General features: G+C 39.7%; 1 protein-coding gene across 6 annotated transcripts in view; it reads left to right on the top strand.

Moving 5' to 3' along the window:
- The window catches only part of eml1 (EMAP like 1), an 84,119-nt gene extending 63,868 nt beyond the window's left edge, over positions 1 to 20,251 (top strand). For 3 of the 6 annotated variants that reach the window (XM_041812130.1, XM_041812131.1, XM_041812127.1), the window contains 18 exons: positions 1,967 to 1,993; positions 6,010 to 6,139; positions 7,438 to 7,587; positions 8,562 to 8,631; positions 8,755 to 8,865; positions 10,230 to 10,325; positions 10,399 to 10,533; positions 10,673 to 10,772; positions 10,930 to 11,081; positions 11,496 to 11,621; positions 13,988 to 14,119; positions 15,513 to 15,580; positions 15,705 to 15,793; positions 15,981 to 16,078; positions 16,434 to 16,521; positions 18,258 to 18,353; positions 18,436 to 18,566; positions 18,667 to 20,251. In XM_041812130.1, coding sequence (XP_041668064.1) covers positions 1,967 to 1,993; positions 6,010 to 6,139; positions 7,438 to 7,587; positions 8,562 to 8,631; positions 8,755 to 8,865; positions 10,230 to 10,325; positions 10,399 to 10,533; positions 10,673 to 10,772; positions 10,930 to 11,081; positions 11,496 to 11,621; positions 13,988 to 14,119; positions 15,513 to 15,580; positions 15,705 to 15,793; positions 15,981 to 16,078; positions 16,434 to 16,521; positions 18,258 to 18,353; positions 18,436 to 18,566; positions 18,667 to 18,792 — 1,925 coding nt within the window. In that variant the 3' untranslated portion in view covers positions 18,793 to 20,251. The remainder of the gene's footprint in view (positions 1 to 1,966; positions 1,994 to 6,009; positions 6,140 to 7,437; positions 7,588 to 8,561; positions 8,632 to 8,754; positions 8,866 to 10,229; positions 10,326 to 10,398; positions 10,534 to 10,672; positions 10,773 to 10,929; positions 11,082 to 11,495; positions 11,622 to 13,987; positions 14,120 to 15,512; positions 15,581 to 15,704; positions 15,794 to 15,980; positions 16,079 to 16,433; positions 16,522 to 18,257; positions 18,354 to 18,435; positions 18,567 to 18,666) is intronic. The other 3 variants (XM_041812132.1, XM_041812129.1, XM_041812128.1) reach the window with 2 other exon arrangements.
- Positions 20,252 to 22,225: the final 1,974 nt, after the last annotated feature.

The following is a 22,225-nucleotide window of genomic DNA, read 5'->3' as shown; positions in this document are numbered from 1 at the left end:
CTGCAATAAATAAATTGATTACAAGCAAAGTCATCTTGTTCAACACGTTTTGCAGCAGGCTACAAACACATGTGCTTCCTTTGGTTTAAAATGTTTACAATGGCGGCAAATTAGAGTATTTGTCTTTGGAGATGGCTGAACAAAAACAAATATACAACTATGAAATTTAGCTCAATCCTTCATTACACTGGAGCAAAGAGAGGGACATCAACCTGCAGAAAATAAGCTTTGGTTCCTTCATTGTATAGACCATGAGAGCAGAAGCACTGATTTAAGAGCATTAAAAGGATATTTTGGTATTTTTGACATTGTTTTGTATGAGGCACTTGGCAATAGTAGTGGTATTGGCCTCCAGTGAATTCAGTAAGAATTGGCCCTTTGAGCCGGGCGTACAATGTGCAATATCGAGCCAACTCTGCAACAGTTGTGTTGGATTGCCAGCTCATACTGTGCAACTGAATCACTTACGGGCAACGACCATTATTTTGTGAAGCGATTTATGCGCTCACACTATGTGGTCCGATGGTTGTGCACAGCCTGATTGCCTGCACTGTACGAGTGGAATCAAGATGGACTGTGACAAAAGGTTGAAGTCACATCCTCTCTCTTTCTCTCCCTCCACCTCTCTATCTAGAAACACATTCCTGCTTTTTTTATGGTGATTTAAGATATTGTCTGACAGTTTACAAAGGAAAATGCCTCCAAGTTTAGAATTCTGCTCAGGTGGAAGTAGCCTACGTGCAGTCGTACAACCAAAATATCAAACGTGCCAGAAATCCATCCAACTAGTTGGGAGCAGCTTGCCTGGCCGGGGTCATGTCATGGTTGGCCGTCATATCCCTCTGTACACCACACAACATGCAACTCAAAATTTGTCTGAATCAGATGAAATTTGTGCAGTGTTCATCTGGCTCTAAGAATACTCGTTGGTCGTTCTGGCAGAGAAGCTAGGCTATTCACCATAGCAGATGGGTGCAGTTGCTCTGCATACTTTAGCAAGTTTTAGGTAATGGGCCATAAAACATTAGCTTGACCATATGCTCTATTTAAAAAAAAAAGAATTAAGTTTTTTTTTTTTTTTTTTTTTTTTACTGTTTAGCAATGCAAGCTTTTGTTACATGCTCTTTCACCTCAGCTTGGCTCTGTGGCTTTGGCAGAGACAACAAACTAAAACAAAATTAGTTATTTCAGCTCAGTTTTCCATTTCAACGGCTGACACATTGTTTTCATACAGTAAACATATTGTGTCGATTTGTCCTGTTTAATTATCAAACATTAGAAGAATAAAACAACAGCCATTAACTTACCTGGATGACAAATTTCCATTCAGCTTTCCTGGTCGGGGTCAGCTTTTCCAGTTATCTTTGGAAAGTTGAAGAAGGCCTGTAAAACACCAGGGTTCAGTAAGGCAGGGAACTCCAGATGGGGGGTGGTGCAGGCTGCAGGTGTTCATGAGCTGTTATCCTCGAACGAAAACGTCCTGAAGCAGTGTTGTGTAGTTTCGCTCGTGACAGCTCTCCATGACTGAGGCGGAAGAGCGCTGAGCCGAAGCTTGCATTGCAAAATAGTGCCAAACACAGAGGCTGTCTTTGTGAAAATTAAATCGCTTCAAAAAATTTTGATAGAGCGTTATCTGAGCCGACATTGTTTTGTCACCTTATTTTACCTAAAACTTTCTAAATTATGTGTAGAAACTGTACTGAGCTGTAATGCTGTGTAGCCTAGCTCCCCTGCAAGGAGTCTTTTGAAAGTGCCAGCGCTCACTGAAATCACTGGAGGCCACTTAAATGCCAAGTACCTCATACAACCAAACTTTAAAAAACAGAAATATCCATTTAAGCACAGTTGCTGCTGTTCATTAACACCAGGAAACATGAAGTGAGCTCATATTAGGACAGACCAGGAAGTGAGGAAGCCATGCCACCCCTCACCTGGTGCTTGTGTCTCTCTCTGTGACCTTTACAAGGGATGCGACGTGTGACCCACTGCAAAGGTAGGCTTAACATCGACCCCTCCCCTGAAGCCCCTTGCCTGCACAGCTCTCTGGGCATGCTATGGAAAAAATAGGGCTCTTATTTTGAAATTTGAATGAATGAAGCTGAAAATGTAGAGACTTCTATTGGTGCAATGATCAGAGAGCTGTCCAGACAGGGGCAGGAGTGGGTTGACAGAGTGTATGTGTGTGAAGTTGCCTCCCTTGATTGTTTTTAGGCTTCAATAACTAACACACACAAGCACACATATCTAACCTCCACATGGAGCTGCGTCAGTGTGATTGCAGTGTTTGCAGTTCACGTGTGTCTCCACACTTGTTGTTTAACTGCAGATGAAGCTGCTGCTTTACCAAAGCCCCGCTTTTTTCGCTCGTAGGCATTTAGTCTCTGTCACCACAGTAACAACACAAAGATTTCTGACACTCACTCTGAGTTTTTTTTTTTTTCTCTGCAGGCACTTAAATCCTCTCCTCTGTAGTTCAGAGCGAGTAGAATTGGCACTGCTCTTGTTATCTTTCTGCCCACAAAATGAATATTTGCATCACAAACACATTCAGTCTCTTTTTTTGAGTAGTTCCCATTACAATCTGTTTGGTTTGACTGCTTGTAGTTTTCTCACATGAAGTGTCCTCTGTGCTGTGTACTCCCCCTCTGCAAAGTATTCACAAAGCTGCAAGGAATGGAAAAACACTGCTTCAAGCTCATTTCCTGACAAATATATTGCTGTGTACTCAGTTGTGTTACTGGATAATTAGTTTTTTCCCCTACATTTTGAAGCGCTCTAGATAAGTGTTTCTGAGCAATTTTGGCCCAAGATGAAGTAATTCACATGTGCATTCTCGATAATATAAGGGTGCTTTCACACCTGGATTTTTCGGAGAAGTTACTCTGGGACCAAGATATGCTCCCTATTTGACCCTGTTTACCCAAGAAAAGCTGACCCTAGAAGCCGCTGTAGCTTCAGTTAATGCTGCTGCCTTCCAGCCAGAACTTCCCCCACAACAATATGCCAGTCATAAATATGAGAAGCTTAGTGTTTATCGTTTTGTTATTTCCATTTTGAACTAGAAAATAGAATTAAAGTTGTATATAAGCTGTTGAGGGTTACACGCATGTATAACTACTCAACCGAAGTGATGAGTAACTACATTAAGCATGATAGTAATCTGCAAAATAAAGGCTGGCGGAGCTAGCTGCTAACTTTAGCCACGCTCAACTCAGCATACCAGCCTCATGTTATATACCCACTGACACAATTACCACAATTACTGGGATGAATATGACTGTTTTCTGAGCATTTTCTCCAATTTACTCTTGTCGAGTAAGTGCTGTTTAAATGGGCGTTCAGCTAAATAGGGAAATAGGTGCCTGGGAACATTCTTTATTGCAGTGTTAACAAAAAAGCCAAGGGCATCATTTTATCACATGAATCGGAGCAAAGAAAATGAGCCATAAGTGTGAAAGCACCCTAAAGTACAGATTCTGAATAGAATTTTGAAATTAATAAAAAGTATTTGATTATGTTTGAGTACACAGAGAAAGAAACATAGGAAAGTATGCAGTATATTTATAATAATGTATAGTTATATGCCAGTATAACATATGAATGATAGTATAGAAGTAATACAATACAATAAAGTTTGTGGGGCAAATTTGAGTACTGTCATCTGGAACAGTTGAGTAAGCCTACATGCTAGTTTTCCATAAGTTTTCCTAGTTCCTTAATATGTTTCATGATACTTTTTGTAATGTGACACAAAAACAGCCCTTCCATCTTTCTAACTTACTCTACCCACCTCCTCCACCCTTCACTTTTACTTACTCCTTTGCCCTGCACGTTCCTCCTCCCAACCTCCACTCCTCTCTCCACCACTGGTCCCTCTTGTCCCCATCGTAGTCACAGTACAGATTTACCTCAGCCGCTCCGCCAAACGGACGGGAACCAGCAGCAGCCCAGCAGCAGCAGCAGCTGTAACATCCCTTACATCCAACATCAACCCCAAACTAACCTCAGAAAACAGCAAGGCCAGCAGCATCAGAAAGGGGGGTGTCATAAAGGTGCCCCCAACCAGAAAGACCCCAAGCTTTAGCCTCCAGCTGAGGAAGTCTGGGAGTCTGTCATCTTACTCCTCTCTCGATACACCCAGTTACTGCAGCCCAGTCAAGTCTCCCAGCCAGTACTTTCAGATCTGTTACTAGCTAAACAAGATTAGCAGGATAACTGCTAAGGACTGTTTATTCCATGTAAGAAGCGGCAAAAAGTCAGAATAAGTCAGTAAATTGCCAATGTTTTGGTTTTTTGACCCTATTCACATGGCAGTCATTTCCTTTGCTCAGAATGGGAAGCTCAGAAGCGGCTAGGAAGCTAGGAAATTGTTTAAAGCTAACATTATTGTATTTGTATTTGAGGCTAATTGGTTATAATTGTTTTGCTTTACATGGTAGAATATGTTCTTATTTTATTTTATTGTTTTAACATTTTCAGTCTGAAGCATGCTGCTAAGTTCTAGTTATCGGTAGAATTAGCCCTAGTGGCTAGATGCTAACATTAGCTTTCCTGCTAGAGGTAGCTAATGGGTGATAAAAATGTTGTTTCTTCTGAGGCATGCAGTTTCATTTTGACTTAAGGTGGAATTAGCCCTCATGGCTAGATACTAACATCCCACTGGAGGTAGCTAATGGGTGATAAACATGTTGGTTTTTTCTGAGGCAAACAGCTACTTTCTAGCTAAAGAGGGCATTAGCCCTAGTGGCTAGATGCTAACATTAGCTGTTCCACAAGTGGTAACTAATGGGTGATGAAAATGTTGTTTTTCTTCTGAGGTATGGAGCTACATTTTAGCTAAAGGTGGAATTAGCCCTAGTGGCTATATGCTATCATTAGCTTTCCCTCTAGAGGTAGCTAATGGGTGATTAAAAATGTTTTTTTCTTCTGAGGCATGCAGCTACCTTTAAGCTAAAGGTCGAATTGGGCCTAGTGGCTAGATGCTAGCGTTAGCTTCCAAACTAGAGGTAGCTAATAGTGATTAAAAACAAATGTTGTTTTTCTTTGAGATATTGCCTGAACTCCCTCTGGGATTTTCAGTATTTATTATCTGTTTAGTAAGTGATCAGTCTGTAAACATTGTTATGATTTGTCGAATTAGCTTTATGAAAACTAAATGAAAATCTTGAACATGATCGTAGCCTCATCATATTAGCATTTGAGCTTCCCAGCCTGTGCAGGACTTTAGGTAAAAACTGTGGAAATGTGAATAGGGTTAATATCAGACCTGTACTGTTAAAATGTGGTTACTTTTTATATCATACCAAAGAAAAGAGAGCTGTTTTTTTCATTGAATAGTGAAGTCATAACCAAAAATAGTCATTCTACTGATTGAATTGACAGGGTTTTTTTTTTGTTTGTTTGTTTGTTTTGTTTTGTTTTGTTTTGTTGGGTTTTTTTTGGGGGGGGGGGGTATTTTGGACGCGTTAAGGTTTTCTGCACGACTTTTTTTTCATCAAAGTATGTTCTGTACTGTTAAAAATCCTCATTATTTCCATTTCTAAACGCAAATCTGTTTTTGTCTTTTTTTTTCATAACATTTCCATTGCTCTGCTTGTGTCTGCATTTCATGTTGGTTAACCTCTGCTTTGAGCTGATATTTATGAGATTTAAAATATTTGCAGTTTATTATGTGCTAAGTGTTGTCATAATTATGTTACTGAAATGACTAATAAAGTCTGTTAAAAGCTTTTCTTGTGTTTTCAATTTCTGTTATTTGTTGTTTCTAATTGTTTCCAATTGCAAAAATTATGTCACATCCCTCCATCCTTCCATAATCATGCTTTACATTCAACAGCCATCATTGCCATCTGCATCATAATTTATTGCTTCAGTGTCCTGTCTGTGCTTCTCGCATATTTTCATGCTTTTAAAAAGTCTGACACTCAAAATATCAACATTAGTTCAGCAGATATATACACCTTTGTGTGTGTGCATTTTCTCACTTCTTGTCTCTGTTGCTTTTTCTAGAGGAGGGTTATGTGAAAATGTACTTGAAGGGTCGTCCCGTCACCATGTACATGCCCAAAGATCAGGTGGATGGCTACTGCCTGGAGACCCGAGCTGAGCTTCCCAGCAACAAGCTCAAACTGGACTGGGTGTATCCTTCCACAGAGCAATCACTCCATACCTGCTGTTTTTTCCCCTCTCTGCTCTTGATTTGAAAAGTTTTGAAAAGCAATCTTCTGGTGAGGTTAAATCCAGATCAGCCAGTGATGAAGTTAAGAGAGGAGGCTGAGAAATGTGTCACCTCTCCTCTTGCAGCTTGTCAGAGTTGATCTGTTCAGATGTTCATTTCTACCTTGTGGAGCCGCTCTGCAGTCAGTAATAACCTGAGCACAGCTGGCAGCCACAGAGACCTAACCAGTCAGCAGCTCCTCCTGTGCCGAGTTATTTCTGTGTTGTTTTGTGTGCAGGTTTCTCTCTTCCTTTTCATTTGGTTATGATTAAATTAATATCATGTGTTGCTTGGTGTGAGGAGATTGAGAGGGGCTGAAAAAGCTATGAAGGAGACAAAGATGAGATTAAATCTGAGGTGGGAAGAATACAAATATACAGCAGACACATGTGGGCTGGGGGATTTGCGTATATATACAATATGATCACAGATAGATTTTAGGAGCGAGAATGATGGATGAGGAAGTTTGTTTGCATCTTAAATCCTCTTTGTGTTTTCTGGATGAATTTATCTTTTATTTTAGATATAAAGTGCCTATAAAAGTATTCACCCCCTTGATTTTTTTTACCCTTTAATTGATTTTATAACAGATTTCTACAAAGTGATGTAAATTAAATAAAAATGTAAAAATAAGATAAGTGACTGCATAAATATTCATCCCCTTTATGTCAGTATTGAGTAGATGCACTTTTGGCTTCAATCACAGCATTCAGTCTATGTGGATAGGTCTCAATCAGGCTTGCACATCCGGACACTGCAGTTCCCCATGTTGTCTTTAAACCGTTTCTGTGTCGCTTTCACTGTGTGCTTCAGGTCATTGTCTCGCTGGAAAATAAGTCTTCTCCAAAGCTTTGGGTCACTTGCAGACAGACTTGCAGTACTCCAGGATTTTTTTGGTATTTTGCTCCATTCATTTTACCCTCTACCTTTACAAGCCATCCTAGGCCGGCTGCCACGGCGCATCCCAAAAGCATGATGCTGCCACCACTATGCTTTTTTGAATGAAATAGTCATATCTTAACCTACATTGGATTGGTTTTACTAACTTTAAACCCTAAAATGAAGGTTATGCAAGTGGTCCATCATCCTAATATTTTTCTGTATGCGGCCTGCAGTGAAAAACGTTGGACACCCCTGCTGTAAAGTAAGAGCCTGGTAAATTCTGCTCTCAATATACTATATTATTTTTGTTTTATTCCTTGACTTTTTAAAATCTCCAGCTATGGTTACCGTGGTCGGGACTGCCGCTCCAACCTTTACCTGCTGCCCACTGGAGAAACGGTGTATTTCATCGCCTCAGTCGTCGTCCTGTTCAACGTGGATGAGCAGCTGCAGAGACACTACACGGGACACACCGATGACATCAAATGGTGAGAAACACTGGATTTTGAAGCTCATATATCTGCATATCTTTACCATCCTTACATACTGCTGGGTTTGTTTTGAACTCCTGGAAAATGATATACAGCAAGGGAGAGTGACAGCTAGATATACTATATGGACTAAAGTATTCCTGACCATTAAAACAACAGGGATTGTAATGACATTGTATTCAAATCCAAGTGCTTGAATATGGAGTCAGACCCCTTTTGTAGCTATAACAGCCTGGCTGACTTGCTGTTGTTTCGAAATGCTTCCACTTTCTAATAATCACAATCACTTACAGTTGACTGGAATATCCAGCAGGGATGAAATTTCACAATTTGTCTTATTGCAAAGATGGCATCCATCACAATACCATGCTTGACGTCACTGAGGTCTTCAGAACGACACATTTTTGTCACAAATGTTTGCGAATGGAGACTGCATAGCCAGGTACTAGATTTTATACACCTGTTGCAACAGGTCTGATTGAAACACCCCTATTCAATGATTAACAAGTGTGTCCAAATACTTTTGTACATATAGCGTATGTGTGCTTGTGTGTTTTTGTGCAGAATTATAAATGCGTGAGAGTGGTAAGGTGAGCATTGCAATTAGGATAACCTTGAACAAACTTGTCATGATTATTTTACCACACTGAGGTAAATAAAAGTTCAAATCATTAGTGAAAAAAATACATAAAAGATGAAGTCATCCATTGCAAACACTTTCTTTTGGGGAAAAAAAAGGTGTTAGAGCTTTATAAAGCCTGTGAGTTTATCCTAAGCTGTTTCATTTCCGCAAATATGATCACAGACACATTTGCATACATGTGTTTGCTAATGTGTAAATCTTATTCATAGATTTAAAAAATCCTACTCACCAAATGAGACCTTTCATGTTGCTCATCTTTATTCAAGCTCTGATGTTGAAAAGCCTTGAACTTCTTTCATGTCTGTTTCTACATGTTCTCTTAAACCAGTCTGGCTGTCCATCCTGATAAAATCACCATAGCAACTGGGCAGGTGGCAGGCACCTCTGCAGATGGGAAAGTGAGTGAGGTCTCCCATTTAGGGATTTGAATCTAAGCAATACTGTCAGACTATCCTGCTTAAAACACACCGTTTATCACTGCTTCTCCTGTTCTTCGTGTTTGTTGGTTATTTTTCTGGCAGCAGCTGGCTCCTCATGTCCGTGTTTGGGACTCTGTCAGCCTCAACACCCTTCACGTGCTGGGCTCCGGGTTCTTTGATCGAGCCTTGGTCTGCTTGGCTTTTTCCAAGTCGGTAAGGAAACACCACCACCACTTAAGTGTTTAAACTGTTTCTGATTGTTCTTTTTTAAATGATGATTTCATTCATTATAGGAAAAAAGCCATCAAACCTACCTGGCCTTATGTGAGAAAGCCATTGCCCACTAAACCTAATCACTGGTCGTTCCACCCTTGGTGGCAGTAACTTCAAGCAGGTGTTTGTGATAACTTGCTATGTGTCTTTCACACACTCTTCTTTGCAGAATTGTTTTAATTCAGCCACATTGGAGAGTTTTCCAGCATGAATGGCCTGTTTAAGGTCATGTCACAGCACCTCAATCAGGTTTAAGTCCAGACTTTGATTTGGCTACTCCAAAACTTTCATTTTGTTTTTTCTTTGAGCCATTCATAGGTGGACTTACTGGTGTGTTTCCAATCAATGTCCTGCTGCATAATCCAAATGCTCTTGAGCCTGAGGTTGTAACCTGAAGGCTGGACGTTCGTCTTCAGGATTTTCTGGTAGAGAGCTGAATTCATGGTTCCATCAGTTAAGGCAAGTGGTCCAGGTCCTGAAGCAGCAAAGCAGCCCCAGACCATCACACTATCACCACCATGGTGGACTGTTGATATGATATTCTTTTTATGAAATGCTGTGTTAGTTTTACGCCAGCTGTAATGGGACGCACATCTTCCAAACAGTTCAACTTTTGTCTCGTCAGTCCACAGAATATTTCCCCAAGAGTCTGTGGGAGCCTTAGTGTTCTTTTTAGTCAGCAGTGGTTTTGGCCTTGGAATTCTCTCATGGATGCAATTTTTGCCCAGTCTCTTTCTTGTTGTTGAAACATGAACACTAACCTTTACTGAGTCATGTGAGGCCTGCTGATCTTTAGATGTTGTTCTGGGTTCTTTTGTGACCTCTTGGACAAGTCACTGATGTGCTCTTGGAGTGATTTTGGTAGGCTGGCCACTCCTGAGAAGGTTCACCACTGTTGCAAGTTTTCCTCATTTGTGGATAGTGGCTCTCATTCTGGTTTGCTGGAGTCCCAGAGCCTTTGAATGGCTTTGGGACTCCAGCAAACCAGAGTGGTCAGAAGTCAGACAGGTATTATTAAGAGATTTCTTGTTTCAACAGGTGTGGCAGTAATCAGGCCTGAGTGGGGCTAGTGGAATAGGGGTGGATTACTTATTTACATAGGGCCAGATACTTTTGGGTGGCTTTTTCCCTTGTTTAATGAAATCATCATTAAAACACAGCTTTTTTGTCATTAGATGGGTTATCTTTGTCTAATATAAAAATTTGTTAGATGATCTGAAACAGTTAAGTATGATAAAAATATGCAAAGAAATAAACAAAATCAGAGCAGCACTGTACATAAAGTATCTTTTTCTGTGCATCAGAATGGAGGGAACACTCTGTGTGCCGTAGATGACTCTAATGATCATGTCCTCTCTGTGTGGGACTGGCAGAGGGAAGACAGACTGGCTGAGGTTAAGGTATGCTTCAGAATTTATGGAACATCCTTCTTAAATAGTAAAAGCTTAAATTTGTTTGTATATTTGGTTTCAGTGCTCCAATGAGTCCGTGTTTGCAGCAGACTTTCACCCAACAGACAGCAACATCATTGTGACCTGTGGGAAGTCTCATCTTTACTTCTGGAGCTTGGAGAAAGGAACACTGGTCAAAAAGCAAGGCCTGTTCGAGGTAAGACAGCTACTTTCTCTCTCACGGTAGAGCACTCAAGTTTGACACAATTACTTTTTTCTTGAGCAGTCACATAAATAGACAATCATTAATCATTTAACAGAGAAATAATATATATGTGTTTTTGTGTCTCTTGCAGAAGCAGGAGAAACCCAAGTTCGTGTTGTGTGTGACTTTTGCAGAAAATGGAGACACCATCACGGGAGACTCAAGTGGGAACATCCTGGTGTGGGGAAAAGGCATGTTTGTTTATTCCAGCAATCCCTGAAGTATACCTCCTTTTATTCTCTTGTTATCCACCTGTCCGTCTGTCTGTTAATCTGTCCTCTGCAAGCAGCCGACCTTTATGTTGGACCTTCTCCAGCTGAACCTTCTCATCCCACCTCTGTCACGCAGGCACTAATCGCATCAGCCACGTCATCCCAGGAGCTCACGAGGGCAGCATCTTCACTCTGTGCATGCTGAGAAGTGGCACGCTGGTGTCTGGAGGGAAGGACCGCAGGCTGGTGTCCTGGGACAGCAGCTACCAGCAGATACAAACAGTGGAGGTGAGGAAAAGTCATGAAAAATCACATTGCCATGAACATTTTAACCAGAAGAACATTTGGTGCAGCACTTTGATAATGCAAACATATTTCTGATGTATTTTGATAAAGTGTTAAGCTGTATATCCAGCTCCTTCTTTTGAAGTAGCTCTAAGTTGCCTACATTAACTTGAAATTGCTCAGTAGCCCAAGGCCCTGTACTTTGCATTCTGAATGCTGCACCCAATCATAAATATTACAGAGCATGAGACGGGTTTGCACCTTAAATGAGATTCATGGATATTTTTAGTCATAGGAGTTATGCATCAGTCATGTCTCACTTGCTCTAAGTAGACAGCTTTATACAGCAAAGCACGAGCTGATGTTTAGTCTAGCACATGTCTGATTCCAGATCTGGTTATTGCATTTCCTCAACAGGTGCCAGAGTTATTTGGTCCAATCCGTACTATAGCAGAGGGCAGAGGGGAGAGCGTGCTCATCGGGACCACCAAGCACTTTGTTTTGCAGGGCAGTTTGGATGGAGAGTTCCTGCCCATAACACAGGTAGAATGTAATGTAAATGTAATTCCTTCCACCAGGGGGCTCTAAATAAAAACAATGTCAAAACATGATTGGTAGACTGAAAAATGAAGCCAATGCGGAGGTGCAAAAAATAGCAATAAAGCAAGTGTCCACTTGTTAAAAAGCCATTTATTTACACCAGGCTGGTTTACAGCCTGGAGTCCACGGAGCCCACCACCTTTAAGTTTGAAAGAAGAATATTATCAGGACAATATTCATAATCAGTGATGTCAGCTCAATACCATACCAGACCATTCAGGAGATTGCCAGTGACTAGGAAGTGTAGAGGCAATGAGACAATGCTGTGAGGCATGAGAAAGTGTGTCTGTGGAAACAAATGATTTTGGGGTTTACCATACCAAACTGTACCAAATAGTCCTCAAACACAGCTATTATGGGAGAGAAAAGTTGTAAAAAGATGTCTCTGTGGTTTGCAGTGCAAAAAGCAAAGCATTCTGAGATCCCTCACAGTGATTTTAGGGAGGTCACTTTTAACAGCTTTTCTCCCTCAAATTCGTCCATGAAACGAAAGGAAGAAAACACTGCTCAGTAATTACACCTGAGGAAATAGTTTTTTGGAAGGAGTCCTGATTTCGAAACAAGATATAAGCCATGGTGCATTTCAAATTTGTTTTCGTGTTGTTCAGCTGCTCAGAGCTGAGCAGCGCGTCTCTACCTGGAAATATCTAGTGGGTCCACAATGTTATAATATTAAAAGCACATAGATTTGCCGGTCTGTCATCAGACCCCATCTTGAAAAGCTTCAGTCCACAACATTTGTGCCAAACTGAATACTATTTGGACCAATCAGCGTCATTTAAGGAGAACATGGCGGTATCTAAGGGCGGGGTTTAGTTTTACTGGAAGCCGATAGCAATGGCTGCTGCTATTGTGTAGCAATTAGCTTAGATGTAGGGACAGTTTTTTCTGATATGCAACTCATTTCTGTATGAAATAAAGAAATAAGATTCATCTCAAATTAATATTTTGAGGTAAAAAAAAAGATGGATTCTAAGGGATACATGTAACAAAGGAGTAGCCTTTTTCTTAAATAGATAGTCGTTTATTGTCATTGCATTGTAATAATGCAACGAAATTATGTTTGGCAGTCTCCTCTGTAGAAGCAAACACAGTGGTCCAAGCGGTGGGTAGAAATCCGCTGCCTCACGTCATCCATCCTGCTTGTGAGGGAGCGGGCATCCAGGAGAAAGATGCTCAATATGGCAGGTTTGTGTGGGGCTGCTTTAAGCCTAGCCTGCAGCCTGGCTTGTTTGCCCCGCTTCCACCTTCTCGCACAATGTCATCGCTACTTCCTCCCCACTGGCTGTAGGTGTTGTGCTGTTCCATGTCCTCCTCCTGTCAGTCTCGCCTGGTTCTCTGGATAATCTCCATCAGGAAAGATCTAAACTTCGTGGGCATGCTGTCAGTTCTGGTGTAAATGTAGGCCGTTGTTTTGCTGCGAGTAATGGAGCGCCGGGCTGCTGCGTTCGTACACGCCACCCCATGCTACCTCAATAGGTAGCATTCAGTAGTCTCCTGTTGATCAGGCAGTGTTCCGTTGCAGTTACTGGCAGTTGTTAGCTTTTAAGCTAGCCAGGAGTTTTCTTTCACATTTTTGTTTTTTTTTTCTGTTAAATGTATAAATATAAGTAGACATTCAGTAAAAATTCATAAATATTGTACCTTTAAACATCAGAAATGATGTAAAAAGTTGAGTTGAAGTTCTGATTTTAGCCAACAGTAAGGTCACAACTCCAAAGTCTTCAGTGTAGTCAAGTCAAATGTATTTATAAAGCACATTAAGAAATGAATAATCAATCAGTTTATTCACAAAACCATCAAAAATACAATACAATCCATCATGATAATTCATTATAAACTCATTTTAAAAAAAGGACCCCCAGAAGCTATGTGGAGCTTGTAAGTAGAGACCAGACATAGTTTAGTAGTTAATGAAGTTGGTCAAATAAAAAGAATACACACACTCAATGCCAGCTTGAATTCAAGGTGAAAAATGAAAAGAGATGGGTCTTCACTTGTAATTTGAAAATGTTAAGTGATTGAGAATATCTCGTGGATACGGAGGCTGCTCTTTAATTTGAGAGCAGCTCATACAAATACCCGAAATCCTCAGAAGTCCTCCATTAGAACGACTGATAACGGTAAATATTTGTCCCCAAAAAATGTAACGTATCATCAGAATAGCTGCGGATGACATTACTTTTAATCCTTTAATCACTGTACTCCAGTTGTGCCCTGAAGTTGTTGGTGCGTCAGAATGATTTTAGGTCATGTTTAAACAGCTGTGATGTTGTAAGAGAAAAAAAAATGACTTTCTCCCTCCGCAGGGTCACACTGATGAGCTGTGGGGTCTGGCTGTTCACCCCTGGAAGCCTCAGTTCCTCACCTGCGGCCATGACAGGCAGGTCTGCCTGTGGGACTCCAGCTCCCATCAGCTCATTTGGACCAAGAGCATGGAGGTAAGTTGGGTCACATCGCCCTCTGGGGTCAGTCATGGGAATTACACTACACAAAACAGGGCATCGCCTCTGATATCTTTCTGATACAGCTGTTGGCTCACATTTAGAAACTTAAGTGCACAACTGAGCATGTAGAAATATATAAACATATATATAAATATATATAATATAATGTTCATTAATTCAGTTTTGCATGAATTCAGCTGCAGATTTCTTTTTCTTTCTTCATTGAAATAAAGAACCCTTTCTCATATTATAACATTTAATGAAGCAGGCCAGTTTTGTTCAGGATATTTTGAAACAGTTTGGCACATTAAACCCTGATATATGTCTACCCTTCCTCATAGTGATGGGAATTTCAGCTCTTTTTACAGATCAACCCCTTGGTGTCAGTATTTAGTAGGTGCACCTTTGGCTGCAATCCAAGCACTGAGTCTGTGTGGATAGGTCTCAATCAGGCTTGCACATCTGGACACTGTAATTTTACTCCATTCTTCGTTGCAAAACTGCTCAAGCTCTGTCAGGTTGCAGAGGGATCAGGTCTGAACAGCCCTTTTCAAGTCCAGCTTCATTTTCTCTATTTAGGTCTGGGCTTTGACTCAGCCACTCCAGAACATTCGCCTTGTTGTCTTTAAACCATGTGCAGTGTTTGGGATCTGCCGAACACTGCAACTTGTCTAAAGACGACAGAGTCTCCCTCATGCCTTTTGGTAAAAACTAGTTGAGATTTAATGAGTTTTCTTCAACAATGATTTTCTCTTTGCCACTCTCACATACAGCTTTGACTGGTGACAAATCCGGGCAACAGTTGTTGTTATGCAGAGTCTCTCCCATCTCAGCTGCTGAAGCTGGTAACTCCTTCAGAGTAGTCATAGGCATTTTGGTGGCCTCACTCACTAGTCTTCTTCTTGCATGATCACTCAGTTAAGAAGACGGTCTGATCTAGGCAGATTTACACATGTTCCAAATTCCTTCCATTTCTCGATGATGGATTTAACTGAACTTCAGGGGATGTTCAGTACCATGGAACTTAAACTTGGACTTAAACTTTCAATATACTTTTCTCTGAGTTGTTTAGAGTGTTCTTTTGTCTTCATGGTGTAATGGTAGCCAGGAATACTGATGAACCATTGACTGGACCTTCCAGACACAGGTGTCTTTATACTACAATCACTTGAGACACATTCATTGCACTCAGGTGATCCCCCTTTCACTAATTGTGAGACTACTAGCAGCAAATGGCTGGAGCTCTGTTGAATTAAGCCAGTCGTGTTAAAGGGGATGAAGCCAAATTAAATTTCCCATGACTGATGTATAAAAATCAATTAAATGGTAAAAATGCAAGGAGGAGAAAACTTTTATAGTTTTAATGTGTTTTCCCTGTTTCTTGCAGGATGCTGCCCAATCAGCCGGCTTCCACCCCACTGGAGCTGTGGTTGCAATAGGAACTCAAACTGGCAGGTAGGCCCTCCTTATCAGAAACAAGTGTTTATTTGGCTGTAAAGGAAAAATCTCTGGAATATATTTAGACTGATTTAAAATGTTAAAACAGCAGATAATTGATCAGTCTGTCATTGTGGTGCAGGTGGCTGGTGTTGGACACTGACTCTAAAGATCTCGTCACAGTTCACACAGACGGGAATGAACAGCTGTCTGTCATGAGCTTTGGCCCAGGTATGCAGAGTGAAATTCTAATGTTTCCTTTTCCATTTTAAAACCATGTTAACAGCAAATATAAAGGATTATATACACAAGGTCAGACGATGACCCTTGAGTTGAGGTTGTCAGTACAGTGTACATTAGAAATCTTCAAACATCATTGTCTGTTATTTTACAGTCAATCATTTTTCCTTTTTTTTAGATGGCAACTTCCTGGCTATTGGTTCCCATGACAACTACATCTATATCTACGCTGTGGCAGAAAACGGGAGGAAGTACAGCCGAGTGGGGAAGTGCTCGGTGAGCACCTGTATTTATAATCCCCCCACATGCGTGGCTCCTTTTATTTTTGGTTCCTCCATGCATCATCTTTATATTTAGTTCCCTCCATAGCATTTATATTTGGGATCAGCGCTGTACAAACTGTCCTCACTGTGTCGACAGAGAAGCCGTGAAATCATAAATGACAACAGACTGAATCATCAGGGCTGTGATTATGTAAACAAAATGATTAAGGGCGGCTGGATTTAATCCTATTAATATTTAAGGATTATTTGTGGTGCTTGAAATTAGACACTGCTTGACTTTGTGCAGGATTGTTGCTAGATATGTCTTATAAAACAATCTAATTTAGTCTTTTTGTGTCATTCCTCAGGGTCACTCTAGTTTCATCACTCATCTGGACTGGTCAGTGGACTCCCAGTACCTCGTATCAAATTCAGGGGACTATGAGATACTCTACTGTAAGTACACATAAACAGTCATCCTCTCTCAGTATTAGTCATTTTTACTGGTTTATGACAGCTATTAGTATTTATATTAGGAAAACCATCCAAAATTAATAATGAAAGCTGTGGCAAAGTCACTGTGAGTTTTCATGAGTTTATGTCAGAAGCCAGACCCAGAGTGGCAACTGTAGAGAACTACAGGTGGGTGGGCTGCTTTAAGGGCCACCAGGACCGTTGTGCAGTGACAGTAAATAGATCATGCAGGTTGTAATCACAAGGGAGCGGCTCAAGCACTTGTGTTTGAATGGCGTTTACCCTCACAGCTCCCATCTCTCTTTCAGAGGTTCCCTCTCTCCCTGTCTCTCCTTTGACATCTTCCAACAATGATATTCTACTACTGTCCAATCAGTGCGCTTGGTCAGGAGGTCCGTCTATGCCTGTGGTGCCTTGAAACAGTTAATCACTACTCCAACGAAATCTAGATGATAATGTAGGGTAGAGAAAAGGATGGATGATGACAAGAGCTAAGGTGGCTCTGAAAGGGTTAGATTAATAAACAGAAAGTTTTCAAAGCTGATGCAGCCAAATGCATCACATGTGATGTATTTATGTATTTTTTAGTCAGGCTAGAATAAACTCCAGGTGGAGATGACACAGGTAAGCTAGCAGCAATTAAATCAATAAGGTGCCATGAACCAGTATATCACATTGACTTTGGTATTCAAACTTTGCACTGAGGAAGTGTTTCCATCTATCCACTCTGCTGTAAAGCCCAGGTCAGTGGAGGGCTGCAGTGATGGTTGTCCTTCTGGATCTTTGTCCCATCTCCACACATGGATCTCTGAAGCTCAGTCAGAGTAACCATCAGGTTCTTGGTCACCTCTCTTACAAAGGCCTTTCTCCCCTGATTGCTCAGTTTGGCTGGAGGACCAGCTCTTGGAAGAGTTATGCCAAACTTTTTCCATTTAGGAATAATGAAGGCAACTTTAATCTTGGGAACCTTCAGTGCAGGAGAAACTTTATAGTTTTCTTCAGATCTGTGTCTTACAACAGTCCTGTCGATTCTAATCAAGGTGGGGAAACATCTCACCAAAGATAAAAAGAAATGGGAGGAACCTGAGCTAAATTTCAGGAGTTTTTTGGCAAAGGGTCTGAATATTTATGTCAATATGTTTTTTATTTTTCATAAACTACCCAAATTTCTAAAATTTTGTTTTCACTTTGTCATAATGGGGTACTGACTGTAGATTAATGAGAGTAAAAAAGATTTTTCACTATCATAGCATCAGGCTGCAACATTAAAAAATTGAAAAAAAAGGTGAAGGGGGGCTGAATACTTTGTGAATGCTCTGTAGGTTATACTGTGAACTGTATGGAGTTAGGTGTTGTTTCAGATGTGGAAGATAATAATTACTGTGAATGTGTAGGGCTCAGAAAGAAGATATGTGTTCAACATCATGGTTTAAAGAAACTAGCAAAAGTAAATGTGCCACATAGAAAGCTGCTAGCAGCCTGTTGCAGCACAGCCCATGAATTTTCATCATAAGCTCCGCCTCTGCAAGGCAAATTGCCAACTATAGTGTGAGACCAGGGGGTGGCCAATTCTATTTCAAGTGAGGCCCCAAGCCCCACCCCTATGCTTGCCACCCAGGCCCCATCTGTCACCCCACCCCCCTTATTTGAGCTGATTCTTTTGTCCAAAGTGGCTCATAACATGTGCATTCAGTGATTGTTTTTGTGTATATTCCCAGGGATCCCATCAGTGTGTAAACAGGTGGTCAGTGTGGAGACCACTAGAGACATCGAGTGGGCCACCCACACCTGCACTCTGAGCTTTCACGTCTTTGGTATGTGTCACATTCATCCCTCTTCGTCTCCAGGTGTGTATTTCAGTACACTCATTATAGCTATGCCTCCTCTCCTCCTCAGGTTTGTGGCCTGACGGCTCAGATGGTACAGACATCAACGCCGCCTGCAGGTCCAGCAGTAAGAGCCTGCTGGTGACAGGAGATGACTTTGGGAAGGTTCATTTATTCTCATACCCCTGCTCTCAGTTCAGGGTAAGACTGTGTCAACACAAAACAAAAATCACAGTGAGTTAGAAAAAAAGATTCAACTTAAGTTAAATGTGGATTTCATTTGATTTTGTGCTCCTTTAAGGCTCCCAGCCATGTTTACGGTGGTCACAGCAGCCACGTGACTAACGTGAGCTTCCTGCACGACGACAGCTACCTGGTGTCGACTGGAGGGAAGGATATGAGCGTGATGCAGTGGAGGATAGTCTGAAGGAGCAGACGGGAACACAGGCGGTTTCGTACTGTTTCTGCCTCTTATCTGCCTACAAGGCAGCAGAGGAACTAATCTGAACTGCACTAACATGAAGCAAACCAAACTTAAATGAACTCTAAACACTAAAAGGTGGATCTGCCTGAAACAAAGAGGACCCTGAGGTTTGCTTCCTGAAACGGACTGTTGGAGGCGTAATACGCGGTTGTGTGAAATACAAAAACCCCTGAATTTTTATTCTTTTCTTTACTCACACTACCAATAAAGAGTCACATAATCCAACCTGCAACAGCATGAAACAAAACAGATGAAATGGATCAAATCCACATAAAAACAACCAAAGTCTCTGATTTCCTGACTGCATTTCACAGCTCTTGTCTTGTGCACACTCCTGCCACAGAAAACAGACTGAAGAAGTTTGATAAAATTCACTATTAGGTCAAAACCTATGTACAGAAAGCAAACTGTTTCTTTTATTTTGTATTTAACAACTCAGGAAAGCAAAAGATGAGCAGGTAAACTCTGACATATCAGACCAGAACGAGCCCAAAAACACATCTCACTAGGTTTAGGAATATTCATACTTGTAGGATAATAAAACACAGTCCACTCAAATCCCTTCATCCAATTTAGTGTCTGGATTTTTGCCCGTCATCTTTTCCACATTCTTGTGCTTCCAGGTTTTAAAAAGGCACCTTTTTTATTATTTATTGACCACAAGTCACTGCCAATTTCAGTTCCTTTAGTCTTCCCCTTAAAATCCTTCTTGAGACACAGCTGGCAAATAAAGTGAGATGTTTGAAACTGATTAAAGCAAGGTTTGAGTGAATACACAGTATTTGAAGCTGTTTCTGAGTTTTTGAATGATTTATTGTCTTTTATTTGCCTTGATTGAAGTAAAACTGAAGCATGTATGGGTTTTTTATGATGTGAAGCCTTTTCAAATCTGTATTGATCTGCATTTTCCAGCACTCAGATCAGTTTATGAAAGAGAGACCATTACACTGTAACTGTTTACATCTGATGTACTCCATCAGATAATGACAAGATATTTCACTGAATTGAAGCTTTTGGTGTTTTTTTTTTTTTTTACTTACATGAACTGCTTTTAGTTCATTCCCCTGCACAGTAGAGCAACAAAAACATCATTAACACCTACTGGAGCTTCTCGTGAACCAATGATGATTAGTTTCAGCCTTCTGTTAGCGCCACACTCTTCATTATGTGGTTCACAGTCAGTCAGTTCTCACACATGCATGATTGGGTTTTAGAAATCAGGACTGCCACTGATAAGAGGAATTTTGGTGTTGCTGTGACTGTTGGGTGATTGCCTTGCAAGATAGAAACGCTGAAATCTTCTAACAGCAGTGATATAAAGTCAACTTCATGCAGGGTGAATGTAACATGATCTGTCCTGTCTACAGAATACCACTGAACATTAAACATCTGTCTGAACTTAAACAGCGTCAAATCTCAGTGAGACTCTGTCTTATATTCTCTGCTTAATGACTTTCTATTGGCAGTTATACAAGTGCATCTCAACAGCTAAGGATGTCATGTAAAAGTTAATTTACTTCTGACTGGTAAACCCTCATATACTCTAGATAAGAGATGGGCAACTTAGGTTACCAAGAGGGCTGCATTGAGTTTATTGTCAATGCCAAAGGACCAAATCGTTACAGACTTTTCTTAATTTAACCCTTATGATTACCAGTAATTCAATGAAAGGAAGAGTATGTTCCTTTCCTTATCATTTATTAAACAAACATTTACGTTTTTAAACTCAAGTGCAAATAGAAATAGTTTCTTAAGATATACACAGAATTAAATCAATTTCAAGCTGCTATTTTAATGCAGTTAACATGATTCTTGATATTTCACTTGATGCATATAATCAAAATAGAAACATGAAATAGATAAATATTCAAAGATTTATGGAAACAATTACAACCAATTGAATCTACTAAAAAGAAAAAAGCTAAAAATAAGTAAAAAAAAAAAAGTAAAAAAAAAGAAGAATAAAATAAAATAACATAAAATGCAATAAAGAAATAAAATACTTAGATAAAAGAAATGAAGAATGAATATATATCAAATATGAAATTGAATAATAAACTAAACAAATCAAATTGAAATCAATAAAATCTGAATAAAGAAAAAATGACAGTTAAAAATGGAAGTAAAATAAAAACTCCTTTAAAAATGAAACAAAAATAACAAAATTAAGAATTGAGTGATTTAACTTCTTGTTTTAACGAAATAAATTAAACAAAAAACTAAAAAATATTGAACAAAAAAGAAATTGAAAATCAATACAAAAAACAAATAAAAGAAATTCAGAACTGACTAAATTAAATTAATCTTTTTCAACATTAAAAAAAAACAGGAAAAAAGCATGATAAGAAAATTGAAAAGAAATTTAATTAATGCAAATAACATAAAAATGAAAATAGACTATACATTTGAAAAAATGAAATTTATTTGAAATAGAAGTTTTTAATTGTTTTAATTCAATCATAAAACTGAATAGAATAACTAACCATATTCCAGCACCAAAAGATTATATGAGAAATGTTTTTGTTTTCATGCTTTAATAACATATTTTTATTTTTTCTTCATGTTTATAATTTATTGCAATTTAAAAATGATTTGTGGGGCCACATTTAATATTGAAGGGCCACATGAGGCCCCTGGGCCACCATTTGCCCAACCCTGTTTTAGCTTCTTCTCAAACAAAGAGAAGCATTTCTAGACTTTTTTTGTTTTAATCTTGATGACTACTGCTTACAGCACATGAGTTCATTCTTCAGAGGATTTTTCAAACAAAGCAGTTTCAAGAACAAGGAGTGGACTGAGGAGTCAAAGAATCAAGAGTTTCCATGCACAGATAAGTCCACAGACATCATAAGAGTCTCATGGGCTAAGGAGTAAAAGAACTGGACTGTTGCTCGGTAGTCCAAAGCCCTGTGTTCAGATTAAAGTAAATATTGCATTTCATTTGAAAATGCACGTTCCTGAGATCCAGACTGAGTTGAGTACAATCAGGACAATGTGGAAGAGAGCAGCCATATTGCACCACTATCCAGAATGGCAACCAATTTCTGATTCTGTTTATTTTTCTCTCAAAAAGTAGACTATTATTTTTCTTTGTGCAAGAAACATAATAAAACCCTGCCATTAATCCATTATGATCTGTATGCCTTGGTATGCAGGATTTCCTTAAATGGATAACACCCCTGTGTCTTTTTAAAGTCTTTACATTTGTCATTTAGATCATATATCCATGATTGTATAAATTATTCAAGTAATATAATTATAATTTTTAAAATTTGTTGAGAACTAAATGATGCAGCATCAGTGAAGGGAAACCAAAACCATCAACCCCTTTAGGATTGGACTCAAAGGAACTGAAAATCAAAGGAATTTAAATCAG

Source organism: Cheilinus undulatus, linkage group 18, assembly GCF_018320785.1.
Source record: "Cheilinus undulatus linkage group 18, ASM1832078v1, whole genome shotgun sequence".
NCBI classification, from domain to species: domain Eukaryota; kingdom Metazoa; phylum Chordata; class Actinopteri; order Labriformes; family Labridae; genus Cheilinus; species Cheilinus undulatus.
The sequence above is the reverse complement of the archived record's forward strand: the minus strand, read 5'-3'. Positions and strand labels throughout refer to the sequence as shown.